This window comes from Myotis daubentonii, chromosome 5 (assembly GCF_963259705.1).
Source record: "Myotis daubentonii chromosome 5, mMyoDau2.1, whole genome shotgun sequence".
NCBI classification, from domain to species: domain Eukaryota; kingdom Metazoa; phylum Chordata; class Mammalia; order Chiroptera; family Vespertilionidae; genus Myotis; species Myotis daubentonii.
The window spans coordinates 27,042,955-27,063,506 of NC_081844.1; the positions used below are offsets into that span (position 1 = coordinate 27,042,955).

General features: G+C 51.8%; 2 protein-coding genes and 2 pseudogenes across 3 annotated transcripts; 1 reads left to right on the top strand and 3 right to left on the bottom strand.

Moving 5' to 3' along the window:
- Positions 1 to 1,112: 1,112 nt before the first annotated feature.
- On the bottom strand, positions 1,113 to 4,011 carry LOC132234529 (spliceosome-associated protein CWC15 homolog; annotated as a pseudogene).
- Positions 4,012 to 6,851: 2,840 nt separating this feature from the next.
- On the bottom strand, positions 6,852 to 7,945 carry LOC132234530 (large ribosomal subunit protein eL20-like; annotated as a pseudogene).
- A 5,479-nt stretch (positions 7,946 to 13,424) lies between these two features.
- Positions 13,425 to 15,659, bottom strand: TIMM29 (translocase of inner mitochondrial membrane 29). Its single transcript, XM_059696793.1, has 2 exons — positions 15,535 to 15,659; positions 13,425 to 15,445 (listed from the first exon to the last, which is right to left on the bottom strand). Exons 1-2 carry the CDS (start codon positions 15,626 to 15,628, stop codon positions 14,751 to 14,753), a joined length of 789 nt encoding a protein of 262 aa, XP_059552776.1. The 5' UTR covers positions 15,629 to 15,659; the 3' UTR covers positions 13,425 to 14,750.
- A 130-nt stretch (positions 15,660 to 15,789) lies between these two features.
- YIPF2 (Yip1 domain family member 2) lies at positions 15,790 to 20,550 on the top strand. 2 transcript variants are annotated; one of them, XM_059696791.1, is made up of 10 exons: positions 15,790 to 15,862; positions 16,017 to 16,078; positions 16,444 to 16,598; positions 16,678 to 16,758; positions 17,952 to 18,039; positions 19,265 to 19,381; positions 19,467 to 19,633; positions 19,711 to 19,893; positions 19,979 to 20,107; positions 20,188 to 20,550. In XM_059696791.1, exons 2-10 carry the CDS (start codon positions 16,048 to 16,050, stop codon positions 20,191 to 20,193), a joined length of 957 nt encoding a protein of 318 aa, XP_059552774.1. In that variant the 5' UTR covers positions 15,790 to 15,862; positions 16,017 to 16,047; the 3' UTR covers positions 20,194 to 20,550. The 2 variants fall into 2 exon arrangements, with proteins under 2 accessions (XP_059552774.1, XP_059552773.1); XM_059696790.1 differs by having other exon boundaries at positions 15,861 to 16,078.
- Positions 20,551 to 20,552: the final 2 nt, after the last annotated feature.

A 20,552-nucleotide genomic window follows, 5' to 3' on the forward strand; every position in this document is an offset into this window, starting at 1 on the left:
GGCTCAGTTGATTGAGCATCATCCCACGTTTACTGCCAAGTCCGCTTACAGAGGACTGTGCATATATGTTCCTTAGCTAATCCTTTTGCCTTTATGCGTCCCCCCTACAACCCGTTCCTCTGAATTTGTCAGCCTGTCCCATGTATCCACGTGTATGGTAAATGGGAACATGGCCCCTTCCCATGTGCCAACGCCCCCCCCCCCCCCCCGTGGGAATAGTAGTGAAAGCCATCTGTGAGGAACCATGAGACCTTAGGAACCCGGCCAGCAAGAAAGGCCAAAGAGAAACTGCTTCGAGATGTGAGCCTGGATTGTAAACAGCTCGTGTTTTGATCTCATGACATCCCCTCCCCCTGCACGCACTGTTTTCCGTACTCCATAGAACCTTGTGCTGGGAAAGTCTGGGTGACAGAGAAACAATTGCACCGCTGGCCGCAGCTGGTGCTGCCCAACTGCGGCTTGGCCAGTAAAGTTCACCGGTCCACTGCCACCAGTGCACACATAAGTCCCAATAAACCTATGTCTTTCACAGCCAGTACTCTGGGTATTTTTTTAGAATCCAAAAACAATATGGTGGGAGGGAAGGGGGGGGCATGGGAGCAAGAGGACGAGAGGGAGAGAGGGAGCACGAGAGAGATGGTGGGAGAGACACATCGATTCATTGCCCCTAGAATATGCCTGACCTGGGCCTGTGATTGAACCTGCAACCCAGGTATGTGCTTTTGACCTGGAATCAAACCCAGGACCTATTGGTGCGCAGGCTGACGCTCTAACCACTGAGCAACCGGTCAGGACACGTGCATTGTGTGACTTTATTTTTATTGCATGTTATACAGTCTTTAATTAAGCACATAAAACTGTACTATCCTATATAATAAAGCGGTAATATGCAAATTGACCATCATGCCCTCACACAAGATGGCCACCCCCATGTGGTCAAAGATGGCCACCACAAGATGGCCGGCAGGGGAGGGCAGTTGGGGGGAACCGGGCCTGCAGGGGGTGAGGGCCGTTGGGGGGGACCAGGCCTGCAGGGGAGGGCAGTTGGGGGGAACCGGGCCTGCAGGGGGTGAGGGCCGTTGGGGGGGACCAGGCCTGCAGGGGAAGGCAGTTGGGAGTGATCGGGCTGGCAGGGGAGCAGTTAGGCATCAATTTGGCTGGCAGGGGAGTGGTTAGGGGGTGATCAGGCTGGCAGGAAGGCGAGTGGTTAGGAGCCAGCAGTCCGAGATTGTGAGAGGGATGTCCGCCTGCTGGTTTACAGAGATGTCCCTGGGATCAGGCCTAAACCGGCAGTTGGATATCCCCCGAGGGACCCCAGATTGGAGAGAGTGCAGGCTGGGCTGAGGGACACCCCCCCCCTCCATTGCACAAATTTCGTGCACCGGGCCTCTAGTTTAATATATTTCCCCATGAACATTTTGTGAAGTTCAGATCATAGTGTATCATTGACAAATCTTTTGTCTTTCTTCTGGTCCTCCATGCCTTTTGCACAGGCCTTGAAAACAACATCATCATCCCACCTTCTCTTAACTCTGAAGTTGCCTGAGGCTGGGATGGGCCAGTGAGATTAAGGAGAGGGTTTCCGCTTGGAATGTTTTCCATACGAATCCTTTCTTCTTCCGCTTTTTGTTCTTGCTCCTTCCTGGCTTGCCCTTCAGCTCTTTCCTTTTTAATTTTTTCTGGTTCTGCAAGAAGCACTGCAGTGTCATCATCATCACTCTCCTCTTCAAGATCTTCATCTTCATCTTCCTCATCTGGGGGAGGATCGTCTGCCTCGAGGTTGGCAGCAGGAATCTGGTCTCGCCGAGGCCGCTTGGACACTGAAGAGGGGGTTGTGGGTTCTCGAGTTGGCGGCCCGTTCTTTTCTCTCGCAGCAACTCTCTCCCTTCTAATTCTCTTCCGAAGTCCCGGTTCCGAACCTCTTCAGGGGCCCCCCGAGTGTCTGTCTATATTTTGTCTTTGTGAGAGGGTAGGTCTCCGCTTAAATACTGCTTTGGGAGTTGGCTCACGTCACCTTCTCCCGCCTCTCGCAGGTTCGAAAGTGGGCCCAGCTGCTGTTGTCAACTTTTATGCTTGGCCGAGGTCCCTCCAATTCTCGCTTGTGTAACTTTACATGGTTGATTCGATGTTATGTTTCACCTCCATAACCATTAAAATAAGCAAAATAAAAACCGTACAGCCTTCCCAGTGCCAGCTACCTAGTCCCTTTTTCTTTATTTAAAGCGAATCACGTAAGAAAAAGGATGAAGGGGACGGGGGAAGCCCTGGGACATCTCCGCGGGCCGCAGGGATCCTAGGGAGAGTTGGGGGGGGGGGTGCTCCTGGCTGCCTGCTCCGCTGCTGGCCGCACCCGGCCCTGAGCGGCCCTCCTCACAGGCCTCCTGCAATAATAAGTGACTATTTGTAGCAGCCAAAGGTCCGCCTCGGGTGGAGGAAGGGGCGCGGCACCCTGGCAGCCGCCCCGGGGGGCCTCAAAAGGCCAAGCCCGGGCGTGTCACAGGTTGGCAAGGGTTTCCCCGTCTGTAGGCCACGGTGAACCTGCGGCAGCGCGCGGGCTGCCTGCGCTCAGGGGCTCCCGCTGGGGTTGCAAGAACACAGCCCCCGAGACAGGACTGATTCACCCCTGGATGGAGAATGACGACGTCGTCAGGAGACAGGCTGGCAGGAAGCCTGAGAGGGACCAGGCTTCGACGGGCAGCCAGGCAGGGGATGCCTCTCCCCGCGATGCCCCACGAGGACGCAGCGCCCCCTGGCGGGAACACGCTGGAACCACGGAAAGGATTCCAATCAAACCTCTTAGCGGTGGTTCTCAGACACGGCTGTTTACTAGCGTCACCGGGAGAGATCGAAAAACTGGCGACCTGGGACCCACCCCGGGACATTGAATCAAGTGGCCTAGATGGGGGCCTAGCTGCAGGCAGCCGTGGCGAGGCTGCAGGCTCAGTTCTACATCACCAGTAAAGCAAGTATCACGACAGAGCAGCGGTTCTCAACCTGGGCTGCGCATTAGAATCACCGGGGAATCTTTTCAAAATCCTGATTTCTGGGCCTCATCCTCCGGAAATTCTGTTTCTTTGTTATGGGGTGGGGCCACAACATTAGTAACAAAGAAACAGAATTTCCAGAGGATGAGGCCCAGAAATCAGGATTTTAACAAGATTCCCAGGTGATTCTAATGTGCAGCCAAGGTTGAGAACCGCTGCAATAGAGCGAGTTGTAATCTCTGCTGTTCAAGGGTCTTGCCTTCAATTTGTAAAAGATGCAACACCTGTGATGTGCAATAATAAAAAAAAAACAGTGACGTGCAATAAAACCAGGTGTGCCCAACGTGCATTCTGAGCCGAGAGCTGATCTGCAGGAGCTAAGGAGGACAAGGGACAAAGTCCGATGACGCAAACGGACAGAGCCAGGGTGTGGAATACTTCTCAAGATCACAGAACCCATTTCTGCAACAGGTCAGAAATACGCGTGGATGTGTGTGCGTGGGGGCGGGCGGGTACTTCTCCAGATTAAAAGGGACTTCAAAGACATAACAACCCCCCACCCCCCAAAAAAGACACAACAACCAAATATAATGTGTGGGCTTTGGATTTAGAGTGAAACAAACCAACATGTAAATCGACATTTTAAGCTATGAGGGAAATGTGATCATGGGCTGGCATCAGATGGAACCGAAGCATAACGGTGAATTTGTTAGCTGTGCTAACCTCATGACCATCCTGTAAGACACACCCTGAAATTACAGGGTGGACTGGTGTGAAGTCTGGGATGGACTTTAAAATACTCCAGCAACGAAAAACCAGCTGATGCAAATGCGGCGAAATCTTCCCTGTCCCACTGGGCGCTGAGGGCCTGGGGTTCAGACACGCTCATCTGTTTGGAACTCTTTTCTACAAGAGTTTCAGAGTGTTGCTGGAAGCCCCAAACCTTGAACGTCCTGCTGGCTCTGCCTCTCCTCTCTCAACTGTCTCCCTGATAAGCGCGGGCTTACCTCCGTTTACTGTGCTTCATGTTGCCGATTTACAAATTGAGAGCAAGACCCTACACCTGTGGAAAGATTGCGACTAGCTTAATTGAGATACTCGCTTTATTGCAGTGGTCTGGAACCGAACCCACAATATCTCTGAGCTATGCCTCTACCTGTCATGTGACCAAACCTGAAGGCGAGTGATAGGCTGAGAAGTGAAAAAAAAAAAATGTCAGATGCTTGTTCACGCCTCCCATCTGTGGCTCGGACATCAGTTTAGAAGGGCTTGTTGCCCTGGCCAGTGTGGCTCAGTTGGTTGGGCGTCGTCCCATGCACCAAAAGGTTGCTGGTCCGATTCCCAGTGCGGGGAGTGCAGGAGGCAGTTGATCAGTGTTCCACTGTCACATGGATGTTTTTCTCTCTCTCTCTCCCTCACTCCTCTTCTCCCTCTCCCCCTCTCCCTTCCTCTCTCTAAAATCAATTTTTCAAAAATGTCCTTGGTGAGGATTAAAAAAAAAGAAGGCCCTAGCCGGGTTGGCTCAGTGGATAGAGCGTCGGCCTGTGGACTGAAGAGTCCCAGATTCGATTCCGGCCAAGACCACATGTCCCAGTTGTGGGCTCGATCCCCAGTGGGGGACGTGCAGGAGGCAGCCAATCCATGATTCTCTCTCATCATTGATGTTTCTATCTCTCCCTCTCCCGCTTCCTTCCTCTCTGAAATCAATAAAAATATATTTTTTAAAAAAAGAAGAAGGAGCCCTGACCAGTTTGGCTCAGTGGATAGAGCGTCAGCCTGCGGACTCAAGGGTCCCAGGTTCGATTCTGGTCAAGGGCATGTACCTGGGTTGTGGACACATCCCCAGTAGGAGGTGTGCAGGAGGCAGCTGATCGATGTTTCTCTCATCGATGTTTCTAACTCTCTATCCCTCTCCCTTCCTCTCTGTAAAAAATCAATAAAATATATTAAAAAAATAAAATACTGCTATTTTTTTAAAAAAAAGAATCAGAAGAAGAAGGGCTCGTGGTGTCAGGGTCGAGCAAATCTGGAAGAGCCTGCTGGGCACACGTGGGTGATTACGACTAAGATGCTCAAGGCCAGGCCTAAGGACGGCGCTGGAGGTGCCACAGGCCAGCACCCATCTCTGAGGCAGACCCCGCGCTTGCTGGACCCCAAGAGGGACGTCTCCTTAAAACCTGTGCCGAGGGACCCCACTTGCCTTACCCTGGTCCAGGGCCTAGTGCACTGAGTGCTCAATCCAACTTCCAGAAAACTAGGGAACTGGACAAGCTCCCAGGGCCAACCAGGCGGCCCTGGGAAGGAGGCGGGCCTCTCATCGGGAGGCCTCGGCTTCCTCAGCTAACGAGGCAGGTGCATGCTCTGGGGATGGAACTCCCTGGAGCCCCACAGCCCTGACTTCGGCCACAGCCTACCACCTCTAAGGAGCAGTAAGTGTGCAGACTGCACCACCTCCTGCTGCTCCTCAGAACAAAAGCAAACTGGCCAGCCGTCTGGGTAAGGCCAGTCTCGGAACCGAACCTCGGGTGCCCTCTGCTGGCCTCTCTGATCACAACAGCTGGCGCGGAGGCCATGCTGGCCTGGCCTGAAAAACAGAAATGATCAGACTAAATTTTTTAAAAAATATATTTTATTGATTTTTTACAGAGAGAAAGGGAGAGGGATAGAGAGCTAGGGATCGATCAGCTGCCTCTTGCACACCCCCTACTGGGGATGTGCCTGCAACCAAGGTACATGCCCTTGACCGGAATCGAACCCGGGACCCTTGAGTCCACAGGCCGACGCTCTATCCACTGAGCGAAACCGGCCAGGGCAGACTACATTTTAAGAGGAAGGGAGAACTGGGAAAATGTTCATATTAGATTCAAGTGTCTTTTGGCTCTGAGAGACGCGCACACCCAGGCACCAGGCTGGGTGGGTCCTGGGCTCAGAGCCTCGATCGTCCCCACACAGCCACACCGTGGGCTGGGGAAGCTTTCACGAGGTTCGGATTTTCCCTAACAGTCCCGAGCAGCATCGCTCCCGTGTGCAGATGAGGAAGTGGCGGCAGGGAGATGTCCCAGGTCAGTTGCAGAGCTAGTGTGAAAGTTGGGGTTCAAACCCCACGTTTTAAGAAGCATTCAGTACAGCACCATTAACTGTGCCCACCAAGCTGTCCGTTACGTCCCAGGACTTTTTATAACTTGAAGTTTGTACCTTTTGACTCCCTTGACCCATTTCACCAACCCCACCTCAGGCCCCCACCCTCCGGCAGCAACCAATTTGACCTATGAGCTCCTTTTCTTTCTGTTTTAGATTCCACAGATGAGATCATAGGGTGCTTGTCTCTGCCAGGCGTGTCACTCAGCTTAATACCCTCACGGTCCATCCATGTTGTTGCAAATGGCAAGCTTTTCTCTCTCCCCCAACCCCCGCGCCAGTGTTCCTAAGGGGTTGATTTGGGCCAACCAGGGCACAGGGAGGGCCACCAGGGCACAGGGAGGGCCACCAGGGCACAGGGAGGGCCGACCAGGGCACGGGGAGGGCCGACCAGGGCACGGGGAGGGCCGACCAGGGCACGGGGAGAGCCGACCAGGGCAGAGGGAGGGCCGACCAGGGCACGGGGAGGGCCGACCAGGGCACGGGGAGAGCCGACCAGGGCACGGGGAGGGCCGACCAGGGCAGAGGGAGGGCCGACCAGGGCACGGGGAGGGCCGACCAGGGCACGGGGAGGGCCGACCAGGGCACGGGGAGAGCCGACCAGGGCACGGGGAGGGCCGACCAGGGCACGGGGAGGGCCGACCAGGGCACGGGGAGGGCCGACCAGGGCACGGGGAGGGCCGACCAGGGCACGGGGAGGGCCGACCAGGGCACGGGGAGGCCCGGCACCTAAAAGATGCTGGGCTTCTTGGTGGTGAGGCCTGGCACCGCTGGGGAAGGACCAGGTGAGGCAGTGGGGACTTGACCTTCCAGGGGTGGGCGAACTTTCTGACTCGAGGGCCACCATGGGTCTTAAACTGGACCGGAGGGCCGGAACAAAAGCATGGATGGAGTGTTTGTGTGAACTAATATAAATTCAAAGTAATCATCATTACATAAAAGGGTACGGTCTTTTTTTCCAATAGTTTTATTCATTTCAAACGGGCCGGATCCGGCCCGCGGGCCGTAGTTTGCCCACGGCTGCCTTAGAGTCACGGAATTGGTTGACCGCTGGTGGGCGACACTCGCTGGCTGCGATCTCCTCCACCTTCATGACCTGGATTGAGCGGGCAGGGGGGTCGTGCGGGAAGGGGGTGTCTCCGTAGCAACGGGTGGTGGCCCCCCCGTGGCCAGGTCCCGGTACTCCCAGTACGTGTTGTGGGTGCCACTGCGCATGGTAGCGTAGCCAGATGGCTAAGTGTTTTGCCCAAAGGGGGCATTTTTCAAACACCTGCCCACAGCAGACGATTTCCCCTGAGGATTTCTTCATCTTCTTCCGTTGAGACACCAAGTACCAGAAGCAAGACTTGGCAATGCTGTGGTTAGGCGAAAAGGCACACGTATGGTGGAGGGGCGGTGTGCGGCGCTTGGTGGCGGGCAGGCAGCACCCCCACCCTGTGCTCCAGCAACGTGCCCGCCGCCCTCACAGCATCCTCTTTCCTTTCGCCGCCGCCCACAAAAGAAAGATTTCCTTCTTTTTATGGCCAGATATTCCATGGCATGTATATACATTTTCTTCACCCATTCATTTATCGATGGATATATATCTAGGTTGTTTCCATATCTTGGCTCTTGTAAATAAGGCTGCAATGAACATGAGGGTGCAAATATCTTTACAAGCCAGTGTTTACTTCAGATACACACCCAGAAGTGGAGTTGCTGGGTCATATGGTAGTTCTATTTTTAATAATTTTAAGGAAACTCCATACTGTTTTCTATAGTTGCTGCACCAATTTACATTCCCAACAAAATGTGTTACTTCTAGTCTTTTTGGCAATAGCCATTCCCACAGGTGGGAGTTTCTATCTCATTGTGATTTTGATTTGCGTTTCCCTGATGATTAGTGATGTTGGGCACACTTTTATGCACCTGTTGGTCAACTATACATCTTCTTTGGAAAAATGTCTCTCCAGATCCTCTACCCATTTTTTATTTTTATTATTATTTTTTATTGTTTATAAATATTACATGTATCTCTTTTTTCCCCCGATTGACCCCCCCCTACCCATTTTTTAATTGGATTGTTTGTTTTTTGCCATGGATTGTACGAGTTCTCTACATCTTTTTTTTTCTTTCTTTTTTTAAAAATATATTTTATTGATTTCTTATAGAAAGGAAGGGAGAGGGACAGAGAGTCAGAAACATCGATGAGAGAGAAACATCAATCAGCTGCCTCCTGCACACTCCCCACTGGGGATGTGCCTGCAACCAAGGTACATACCCTTGACCGGAATCAAACCCGGGACCCTTGAGTCCGAAGGCCGATGCTCTATCCACTGAGCCAAACCAGTCAGGGCTCTACATCTTTTTAACATTAACCCTCATGAGATATATAATTGCAAATATTTCCTCCCATTCATCAGGTTGCCTTTTCATTTTGTCAGTGGCTTCCTTTGCTGTGCAGCTTTTATTTTGATGTAACCCCTTGTTTGTATTTCTTTTGTTGCCCTTGTTTTCCATGTCAAACCCAAAAAATAATCAGCAAGACCAATGGTAAGTGCTTACTGCCTGTTTTCTTCTAGGAGTTTTCTGAATTCAGGTCTTACATTTAAGTCTTTAATCCATTTTGAGTTGATTTTTGTGTATGGTGTAAGATAGTGGTCCGGTTTCATTCTTTTTTAAAAAAAAAGACTTTTTAATTGATTTTAGAGAGAGAGAAAGGGAGAGGAAAAAAGAAACATCGATGTGAAAGTGATACATCAATTAACTGCCTCCACCACACCCTTTACCCGGGATCAAACCCGGGCATGTGCCCTGACTGGGAATTGAACCTGCAACCTCTCAGTGCATGCCCAGCCGAGCCACACCAGCCAGCGCCAGTTTAATCCTTTTGCATGTGGCTGTTCAGTCTCCCAACACCATTTACTGACTATCTTTTACCTGTTGTATTATTTTTGGCTCCTTTGTTGTAAATTTAATTGATCATATACTAGTACCAGTATGTGTGGGGCTATTTCTGGTCTCTCTTCTGTTCCATTGATCTACGTGTCTGTTTTTGTGCCAATATCATACTATTTTGATTACTATAGCCTGTAATATAGCTTGAAACCAGGGCACGTGGTGCCTCCAGCTTTGTTCTTTTAAGATTACTTTGGCTATTCAAAGTCTTTTGTGGTTTTATACAAATGTTATGATTGTTTTATTTATGTGAAAAATGTCATTGGGATTTTAATAGGGGTTGCATTGGATCTGTAGATTGTTTTGAGTAGTATGGACATTTTAACAATATTAATTCTTCCAATCCAGGAGCACAAACATCTTTCCAGTTATTTGTGTCCTCTTCAATTTCTTTCATCAGTATCTTGTAGTTTTTAATGTACAGGCATTTCACCTCCTTGGTTAAATTCATTCCTACGTATTGTCCTCTTTTAAAAAATATATATTTTTTATTGGTTTTTTACAGAGAGGAAGGGAGAGAGATAGAGAGCTAGAAACATCGATGAGGGAGAAACATCAATCAGCTGCCTCCTGCACACTCCCCACTGGGTATGTGCCCACAACCAAGGTACATGCCCTTGACCGAAATTGAACCTGGGACCTTTCAGTCCACAGGCCAACGCTCTATCCACTGAGCCAGTACAGTAGCCTAAGAACAATAATAGCCTAGGTGTGCAGGAGGCTATACCACCTAGGTTTGTGTAAGAACACTCCATGATGTTTGCACAAGGACAAAATCCCTCAACAACACATTTCTCAGAAAGTGTCCCTGTCATTAAATGGCACATGACTATAGTGACAGTTTCACTTTTTATGATTTGGATGCCTTTTTCTTTTCTATTTTTTTAAAAAAATATTTTATTGATTTTTTTAGAGAGGAAGGGAGAGGGATAGTTAGAAACATTGATCAGCTGCCTCCTGCACACCTCCTACTGGGGATGTGCCCACAACCAAGGTACATGCCCTTGACCAGAATCGAACCCGGGACCCTTCAATCCGCAGGCCGACACACCATCCACTGAGCCAAACTGGTTAGTTGGATGCCTTTTTCTTTTCTTGCCTTATGGCTATGGCTCAGGTAGTGATAAAGCTAATAAATGTGAAAGCTGAGATTTAAACCCTGACTGAAAGCCCACTTCTCTCCCAGGTCCTACCGCCCTTATGGAACCGGAGACAGTGTGTGCACTTTGCTGTTTATGGCTCGGGGCAGGGCAAGACCAGAGGCCTCTTCCCTGGGCTGCTAGGTATGGGCAGTCAATCTTGGTCCTCTTCCACTCCCCACCAGGGCATACTAGTTCACCCACACTGGGCATGTGCAGTATCTCAATTAAGTCTTTTAAAAAAATTTTCATTGAACATATTACATATTTTCCCCATTGACCCCTCTATGCCCCATTCCCCCAGTAATTTTTATTTTTTATGGAACTTATTGGGGTGACATCCTATATAATAAAAGGGTAATATACAAATAGACCGAATGGCAGAACTAAACAACCAATCAAAGTGAAATATGTTAATGGTATGCTAAGGTGCTCAACCGCTCACTATGACATGCACTGACCACCAGGGGGCAGTCAACTGGTCAACAAGTCGCTATGATGAGCACTGACCACCAGGGGGCAGATGCTCCGACCGGTAGGTTAGCTTGCTGCTGGGGTTCGGCCAATTGGGACTGAGCGAGATGGGCCGGGCATGCTCTGGAGGCCTCCCACGGTCCCTCCCTGGCCCAATCATGCACTGGTGGGTCCCTCAGCCTGTCCTGCACCCTCTCACAATCTGGGACCCCTCAGGGGATATTGGAGAGCCGGTTTCGGCCTGATCCCACAGGCCACTCCCCTGGGGAGGGTGCCAGATGTAGGACTCATGGCTGGCGAGAGCTTCTCCTGATTGGGTGCGAGCCCGTGGCAGGCACAGTGGGGCCGGGAGGAGCGGGAGGAGCAGGTAGGAGCTGCAGGTGCGTTGGACTGCAGGTTTCAGCCCGATCCCTGCAGGCCACCTAGAAGGACCCCACCTGTGCACAAATTTGTGCACCAGGCCTCTGGTTTGTTAATAAAAGTCAAACCTTGGTTCTCAAAAGTCTCTCATCTCAAATAGTTTGGGTCTCAACCTGACAACCCTTTCATGCTGATAGGTGTATGATCAGTGATGTGTCCCTTAAGTAACAAAGGAGAGAATGCATATGAGTGTTTACTGCTGTTAACATGTCAGGAAATTGTGCTGTGATTATTTTCATGTTTTTTTGCTCATTATTATTAAATTTTCATTTTTTAATGTACATTTCCTTTTTGTTAAATTTTCATTTATATTTCATGTCCTTTTAAAAAAATATTTTTACTGATTTCAGAGGGGTAGGGAGAGGGAGATGGAAACATCATTGATAATAGAGAATCATTGAACGGCTGCCTCCTGCAAACCCCACACAGGATCAAGCCCAAAACCTGGGCATGTGCCTTTGATCGGAATTGAACCTGGGACCTTTCAGTCCACAGGCCGACGCTCTATCCACTGAGCCAAACCAGTCAGGGCTTGTCCTCTTTTTTAAAAATATATTTTTATTGATTTTAGAGAGGAAGGGGGAGAGAGAGTTAGAAACATCAATGGTGAGAGAATCATTGATTGGCTGCCTCCTGCATGCTCCCCACTGGGAACTGAGTCCACAACCTGGGCATGTGCCCTTGACAGGAATTGAACCAGGGACCCTTCAGTCTGCAGGCTGCTCTACCCACTGAGCCAAACCAGCTAGGGCTTGTCCTTTCTGTTTTTAAAGTGCTTATAGATTAAACCAGGGGTCCTCAAACTTTTTAAACAGGGGGCCAGTTCACTGTCCCTCAGACCGTTGGAGGGCCAGACTATAGTTTAAAAAAAAACTATGAACAAATTCCTATGCACACTGCACATATCTTATTTTGAAATAAAAAACAAAACGGGAACAAATACAATATTTGTATTTGCATGTGGCCGCGGGCCGTAGTTTGAGGACCCCTGGATTAAACAGTATATTAGACATGCACTGTACATAAGGTTAAAATGGCATAATTTGGGGTTCTGGAACAGATTAATTCAATTTACATGACTGCTAATGGGAAAAAATGCTTTGGTTTTCAAACAACCTTCAGAAACAAATCAAGTTCATGAACCGAGGTTCTACTGTATCTAAGTTTCTGGTCATTTAAATCCTTCAACATCTACTGGGGCTCAGCAACGAGCAAGGAGACTTGGACTTGCCCTGTGGGCGCCTGTGCACGATGCAGATCATGCGGAACCGCTGTCCAATCTAACAGCTCGTCTACAGCCTTACATCACACCAGAGGTCAGAGCTCCTAGGGAGGAGCTCTAGGTGGTCCTCCTCTGGGCGAGGCCAAGCCTCCGACCAAAGACAAAGCCACACAGATGTCAGGCCTCTTACCAAGACCCTCGATTTTTGTGAACACATTGGGAGTTGTTTAGTTGACTGGCAGCCACTGCCGAGCTTCCCAGCCAGAGGGTCTGCGCGAACACACCCGGCAGCAAATCAGAAGCGGCGCTTAGTAACTCCCTCAAGCAATGCTGTGCAGACCCTTTCAATACTCTGGTCACGGTGAGGAACACCTCTCATGTGGATGCCAATATGTCTTAAATCCTGCCTTGAGGTTGGCTAGTCTCTCTTGAACAAAAACATCAGGATTTAGCTTCAGAGCCTTTGGCAGGTCATAGTATACGATTAGGATTTAGTATTGCCTTTGGCTTTCTTTTTCTTTTGTTTTCATTGCATTTTTAAATATTCATTTATTTCTGTATTCAAGTTTTATTTATGGTTAGTGATAGCAGTATTTAATAATTTCTGACATTATGTGGTTAAGACCAAAGATAGTGCCATGAGTTTGAGAATTAAGTGACAGGGTTGGAAGTCACAGTTTGAATCATGGCTCTGCTGGTCTTGGAGAAATAACCTTTATGAACCTCACTTTTTTCCTTTGGGAAATGGAAATGCTGAGCCCTGGCTGGTTTGGCTCGGTGGATAGAGCGTTGGCCTGCGGACTGAAGGGTCCCAGGTTCGATTCCGGTCAAGGGCACATGCCCAGGTTGCGGGCTTGGTCCCCAGTAGGGTGCATGCAGGAGGCAGCCAATCAATGATTTTCTCTCATCACTGATGTTTCTCTCTCTCTCCTTTCCTCCCTGAAATCAATAAAAAAGAAAATGGAAATGCTGAGATGCTCCTCTGCCCCCAAAATAAGGTATTTAAAAATTACCATGTGTCCAACATACGATACCCATAGTACAAATGAAAGGTCTGAACACCAAAACTTAATAGCAAAGCACAAGAACACAAAATCACAAAAAAGCTGGTTGTTTCATCTCCTGGTTTTATTAACTACCAACAGGGCACCTAGGTAAGAAAGTATCATGCCTGTAAGTTTAGTTGTTTTTTGTTTACTGATTTTCTAATCACTTTATTATGGAACATTAAGGTTTTGGGGGGAGGGGTTTAACAACGTTAATGATAATACTATCAAATGAAAAGGAAATTTGGTACCTTAATCTTTTGACCAACAAGACAAGTTCAGGATTCAGTTCAGAGACTATTTTTCACTGAGACTCCACCTCCCTGGGGCGCTGGGCCTGTGCAGCCCGCCTCCGGGCCTGGCGAGCCTGCTGTAAGTTTAGTGTGTTTTTTTTTTAATATTTTATTGATTTTTTACAGAGAGGAAGGGACAGGGATAGAGAGTTAGAAACATCGATCAGCTGCCTCCTGCACACCTCCTACTGGGGATGTGCCTGCAACCCAGGTACATGCCCTTTGACCAGAATTGAACCTGGGACCCCTCAGTCCGCAGGCTGACGTTCTATCCACTGAGCCAAACTGGTGCTGGCATAAGTTTAGTTTTTAAAGTGCGATTACCATAACCTAGCTAAGTGCCAGCTAACATACTCCTTTCCATACAAGTCTGTGTTTTAAAGGTTACTGAAGTGGAACATAACCAGAATCTATGCTCCCACACAGATTTCCTGATCAGAGAATATTTTATTCTTCCAACTCACTTTAACATCACTATTAATACACAAATGATAAAAGCAGGCTCTTTTACACAAAGTGTCCCTGTAACAGCCAAATACTCATACCAACGTCAATCTCTAGTTTGGTAAGGCTTAAAAACTGTTACCATGTGGAGGAAGCTGGGGTAGGGTACAAAGGATGTCCTGTATTATCTTTCCAGTTTACTCTGAAACTATAATGATTTCAAAATAAGTTTAATGTTTTTAAAATTTACTCATTAAAATGGGAGTATAAACATTGTAGCTCATAATTCAGAATGAAAATCTGAATGGCTGGAGATCTTGGGAGTCACCTGACATATGACGCTTCAGTCAAGGGGATGGAGGGGCCCAATGAAAAGCGCCAATTTACGTACAAGGCTCATTACTAACCGGCAGCAATAAACATAAACTTTTGTCACATCTGCTCTCCCCAACTCCTAGACCACGAAGGCTCTGAAGTAGCTATAGCATTAAGAACAGTGTGAGGAGGAGAAAGGCCTCCTAATTTTGCGAAAACCCAGCGAGGGCACTTTACATATGATTTATTTCAGTCACTGCACCTGGGGCTCACTCACAGCAATTGCACAATCCCGGGCGAACCGTCTGCCCAGGTTCGGGCTGGGCGGGACCCAGGCCTCACTGGGTTTCATCGCGGACCCTCGCCACCAGCGAGTCGGCCTGGCTCAGGGCCAACCTGTCCTTCTTCTCCTTCTGCAGGACCTGCTCCTCCCACAGCGCCTGGTCCACCTGGTCGTCCGTGAGCACGACCGGCCGGTACTTCTCGTCGAAGAGCCGCTCATTGGCTTCCGAGTGCAGCTGATGGGGCCCGACGACGCGCAGATGTGCCGGCAGGTGGAGGAACTCGTCGTCGTTGATGTCGCAGTCGCGCATCCGAGCGCCCAGCACCCACCAGCGGCCCACGAAGCCCACGTCCAGGATCCGGTGTGGGAACTCGACCCAACGGGGCTGCAGGTAGCGGCAGCGGGCCTGGTAGAGGCTGGCCTGGGCGTCGTAGGGCGCCTCGTACACCAGCGAGCAGAGGACCAGGTTCACGTGGCGCAGACGCCCGCGGCCGCGCAGCCAGAGCAGCTGCTGGACGTGCGCTTCCGAGGCGCGGTTCCGCGTGGCCGGCGCCAGCAGGAGGAGGGTCCCCGACGCGTCGAGCAGGGCCTCCTCGAAGGCCGCCTCGTCCGGCGCCAGAGCGCAGCAGGACGCCGCGCCGCCCAGCAGCCCCAAGTAAACGGCCGCCCGGCCTGGCCGAGCCCGCGCCGCCGCCGCCGCGTCCCTGCAAGCGTCGGCGTAGTCCCGGAGCAGCGCGCGGGCCCAGGTGCCTACGGGAAAGAAGCGGAGAGAGGGGTCGGGGCTGCGGCCACTCACCCCGCGCCTTTCGCCGCTGCAGCCACCCGCTCGCCGTACTCACCCAACCTCGTCCACACGCCTGGCTTCGCGGTTGCCGCGATCCCTGCCTCTCCGCGGCTTCGCAACCAAAGTCGCTTCAGAGCCGCTCCCGCCATCCCCTTCCGGTTTGACGTCCGTTTTCCGACGGGAAACGACAGCTACGCGAAGGAAAAGGCCCGGGAGTCTCATCTGCGCAGGCGTCAATATTGCCGGTAGTGGCTTCCCATCGGAAGAGTATAGAAAACGGACCGGCGCCGGATGTTGCTCTCCGGGACGAGTGGGACTGACTGGCCCGTAGGCCGGCCGCGCAGGCGCAGAAACCCCTGGCCACGCCGACTGCGACGGCGTCCTGTGAGGAGGGCGGGGTGCACCTGTGTGTAGGGTCGGCGAGTTCACGCCCAAGCGGGGACCGCTTACCGCCAGGCCCGGTGGGTGCGGAGGGATAAACCCCGGGAGGGCGCCGAGTGGGATTGCGTGCAGACCTGATTGGCCTCTGTCTGTTCGGCGCGGGATGCGGAGACGCCCCTGAGCAACCATGGCCGCGGCCGACGAACTGGCCTTCCATGGTGAGTGCGCCTGTGATCTAGCCCGACCTCCAACCCCCTCTGGCCAGAACCTCGCATCCAAGTCCTAATTCATATCGGACCCGAGCCTCCGTCAGCTGTCGGTCCTGACTCAGCTCTAACTCGAACTCCGCTCCAGTCCTGAACTCCGACCTCAAGCCGGAGTCCTACCCAGCCCCCAGTTACCATCCTTGTCAGACGTGAGGGAACTCAGCTCCTTCCCACTCCCGAATCGAGGAAGCCTGGCCCCGCGTTGGGGAGCGCCCCGAGGGGGCTACGGTTAGAGTCATGGTCCCCTTGGGCCAAACCAAATTGTCGTGACCCCCCCCCCCCCCAACATGCCTGTGTCCCACACTTATTCCCGACAGAGTTCGAGGAAGCCACCAATCTTCTGGCCGAGACCCCAGATGTGACCACTATCAGCAGAAGTGACCCGCGGACCCCAGAGGGGCAGGTAGCTGTGGCCGTGGGCTCAGGTGGTGGCTATGGAGCCGAGGACGAGGTGGAGAGCGACAAGACCGCGGTGAGTCCCGGTGTCCCCGTCCTCCAGCCCCTGGTCGGCCCGGGCGGGGCGGGCAGGACTGAAAGCCCACCCTGTGCAGCTTCTACAGGAGCAGCAGCCGCAGCCGGGATTCTGGACCTTTAGCTACTATCAGAGCTTCTTCGATGTGGACACCTCGCAGGTCAGGTCTGGGAAGCTGGTGGGAGGGGGCTGTCATGCTGGGCGTTCAGCTCCTTTGCGCCCAGCCCTTTCTGTGCCCTGGGCTCTGGGCAGGCTGGAGACACACACACGGGAAAAGGACAGTGATGGCGAACCTATGACACGCGTGTCAGAGGTGACACGCAAACTCATTTTTTTGTTTGATTTTTCTTTGTTAAATGGCATTTAAATATATAAAATAAATATCAAAAATATAAATCTTTGTTTTACTATGGTTGCAGATATCAAAAAGTTTCTATATGTGACACGGCACCAGAGTTCAGTTAGGGTTTTTCAAAATGCTGACACGCCGAGCTCAAAAGGTTCGCCATCACTGGAAAAGGCTTCCCCGGGGCCGGTGGAAGTAACTGTGGCCACGGGGTTCTGATGGGCTGCGCTGGGCTTTGGGGAACACAGGAAGCACACTTGCTATGGTGGGTTAGGGAAAGCCGCCTGGAGGTGGTAAGGGATTTGCTGAGACTTGAAGAAGGAAAACTTAGCCAGGCTGAGTGGAAGGATGCCTAAGTATGTTCCAGGCACAGGGAACATCATATACGACGACCAGAAACGAGAGAAGGCAGGACCTATCACAGAAGCTACCTGTCACTTAATCCTGGTTGGAGCATGAGAGGTGGGGGATAGGCAGACAGGCAGAAGCCAGACCACAAAGGGACCTGAGGGATGTGCAGGACTTTGGGTTTTATCCTAAGGGTGCTGGGGCGTCGTGGAGGGTATAGAGCAGATATGCAACATGGAAAGCTGGATCAGAGGCCCCATGCCAGGGTGAGAGGTGATAATAAACCAGGGCTACAGAGTAAGAGGGCCTATTGGAGAGAGATGCGGGAGGGAGAATGCCCAGGGCATGTCTATCCTTATGGGGGCTGGGGGAGGCAGCAAGAGCGGCAGCCTTGCAAAGAGGAAGGTGGAGGCCCTTAAATCTTTCAGAATGGTGGGACATGGTCTATTGAGAGGGGCTGGTCAGGGGAAGCGGCTCCAGGCCATGGGAATAGCTCATCAAAATCCCAGAGGAAAGTGCAGGTTCCTTTCAAGTTGTGTGGAGAGGAGGGAGGGAGGGCAGCAGGGGAGCCTAGAAGGTCAGGGGAGGAGCTTGGCCCCTTTCCTCTGTGGGTGGGGAGCCCCAGCAGGCTTCCATCCTGTGTCCCACCTTGCCCCCAGGTTCTGGACCGGATTAAAGGATCGCTGCTACCCCGGCCTGGCCACAGCTTTGTGCGGCACCATCTGCGGAATCGCCCAGACCTGTATGGTGAGTGAGATTATGCTTTTAGCTCATTTGATTCATTCAGCAAATGTGAACTGTGTGCCTGATCCTATAGCAGAGCCCCTCACGGAGAGTATGAGACTTACACTGTTCAAGGAGACAGACATCGGAGGTTGCAGAGAAGCAGTCATTTCAGAGGATGACAGTTGCTATTCTGTATGGGTTGGTCAGGAAGGACCCTCTGAGGAGGGTGAGGGATGAGCCTTGTTGGTGTCAGGGTTGGGCTAGGGAGAACTCAGGGAAAAGCATTCCAGAAGGGGCATAAGCCCTGTAGTGGAAAAACACCTGAACTTCAGGCAGCATTGTCATTGGAGCAGAAGAACCTGCCAGGCCACCACCTGGTGACAGACCGCACAACCTCCTAAGTTTCAGTAAGGGAGCTGAGTGTTTCTAGTGCCCTCTGACCACTGTCAGGTGAGAGGGTAGAAGCCAGGAGGCCAGGGAAGAGACAACTACTGTGGTCCAGATCTTGGGGGAGGGAGGAGGAGGAGCTGGTGTGGGTGTGGGTGTGGGGGCTGGCCCCAGGGAGAGAGATGAGTGGTTGGATTCGGGCCCATGTCTTGAAGGGCAGGACTGACAGAATTTGTTGACCCACTAGATATAGGGTGGGAAGAGAGGCGCCAAGGAGGGTGCCAAGGTTTTTGCCTGGACTATGCCAAGCGTGAAGTTGCTCTTTATCAGTAGGAAATGTTGGGCGGGTTTGAGGGAAGAGAGTGTGGTGGGGTGGAAAGGGAGGTGCACACGTGAAAACATTGAATAGCAGCCCGAGGTTAAGGGCAGAGGCCCGGTCTTGAGACATTTGGGAGTTGTTGGCCCAGAGGTAGCACAAAACCCTGAGGTTGGACAAGATCATGCAAGGAGTGAACATAGACAGAGGGGGGGCAAGGACTGGGCCCAGCCAGCTTCCCATTAGAGGTCAGGGAGTGAAATAAGTTAAGGAATTGCCAGTGACATGAGACTTTGAAGCCAGGGTGTGGACTCTTCCCAGAGGGAGGGGGTCAGCTGCATCAAAGGCTGTTGAAAGGCCAAGAAAGATGAGGACTGAGCCAGCACTGGATTCGACCACCAGGTTGTCATATGGGTGGTGTAAGTCAGGTCAGGGGAATGGTGGGTGTGGAGGCAGCCCAGAGCCTGGAAAGACTGGGACAAAACAAGACAAGTCACCTGTCCTGGAAGCTCTGTGACTGGGCCCGACCCACTCTACCCGCAGGCCCCTTCTGGATCTGCGCCACACTGGCCTTTGTCCTGGCCGTCACTGGGAACCTGACAGTGGTGCTGGCCCAGAGGAGGGACCCTTCCATCCACTACAGCCCCCAGTTCCACAAGGGTAAGCAAAGCAGGCAAGGCCCAGCACCTGGTGGGGCTAGGGGTGCCATGGGGCCCCAGAGGTGACTGCCTACCTTGCCTCCCAGTGACGGTGGCTGGCATCACCATCTACTGCTATGCCTGGCTGGTGCCACTCGCACTGTGGGCCTTCTTGCAGTGGCGCAAGGGTGTCCGGGAGCGCATGGGGCCTTACACATTCCTGGAGACTGTGTGCTTCTATGGCTACTCCCTCTTCATCTTCATTCCCACTGTGGTGAGTAAGGCCCAGGGGGTGGGGGATGGCGTATGCCATGGAGAAACCTGGTAGCTACCTGCCCATGTTGTCCCCAGGTCCTGTGGCTGATCCCTGTCCCATGGCTACAGTGGCTCTTTGGGGCATTGGCTCTGGCCCTGTCAGCTGCTGGCCTGGTGTTCACCCTCTGGCCCATTGTACGCGAGGACACCAGATTGGTGGCCTCCATGCTGCTATCTGCTGTCGTACTACTCCACGCCCTCCTGGCCATGGGTTGTAAGGTATGGGTCTGGGGTGGTCAGTTGGACTTCAGGGTTGGGGGTCAGCTTGCTGGCCCTGATGCTAACATCAGGGGTCTGGGTTCAGTTTTACTTTTTCCAGCCACTGCCTCTGGAGCACATGGCACCTGCACACCAGGACACATCTCTGCACCCAAACGTAGTCCTGACACCCACCCCGCCAAGGCCTATGATAACCGAAGGCCTGAGGCTACAGGTAAGGAATTATTTCCAACTGTGGCTAAAGGGCTTCCAGCCTCTGCCCCGCAAGAGCCACTGGCAGAGTTTCTCTTTCAGGTCTAACAGGAGGGACACTGCCTGCCCTGCCCCCAAGATGATGAGTGAAGGTTCCCTTGACATTTCAAGATCACTCTGCTACTTTCCAGACTTTTCTTACAAAGCAAACACTTTTATTTTCTATGCAAAGGTGATTCAGAGAATTTATATAAAGGTGGGAGACGGGTGGCTGAACTAGGAGCTCCCAGTGCAGCTGTTGCCCCACGGGCCACCTGCTGGGCCTTCCCCTGAGGGTCCAGCAGGAAAGCAAAGGGTCACTCCAGCCTCAGCTATGCCCCACCCTTGGCTCCACCACATCCAAGTTTGGGGGTGTTAGAAATGGGGGGAGCAGAAGTAGAAGAAAATTGCCTGTGCTGAAACACATT

Excerpts from the sequence above, each read along its gene's own strand:
- TIMM29 (XM_059696793.1), bottom strand. The coding sequence starts at position 15,628 with ATGGCGGGAGCGGCTCTGAAGCGACTTTGGTTGCGAAGCCGCGGAGAG. Across the intron at positions 15,446-15,534 it reads AGGCGTGTGGACGAGGTTGG|GCACCTGGGCCCGCGCGCTG; the intron begins GTGAGTACGGCG and ends TCTTTCCCGTAG.
- YIPF2 (XM_059696791.1), top strand. The coding sequence starts at position 16,048 with ATGGCCGCGGCCGACGAACTGGCCTTCCATG. Across the intron at positions 16,079-16,443 it reads CGACGAACTGGCCTTCCATG|AGTTCGAGGAAGCCACCAAT; the intron begins GTGAGTGCGCCT and ends TATTCCCGACAG. Across the intron at positions 19,634-19,710 it reads TCATCTTCATTCCCACTGTG|GTCCTGTGGCTGATCCCTGT; the intron begins GTGAGTAAGGCC and ends TGTTGTCCCCAG.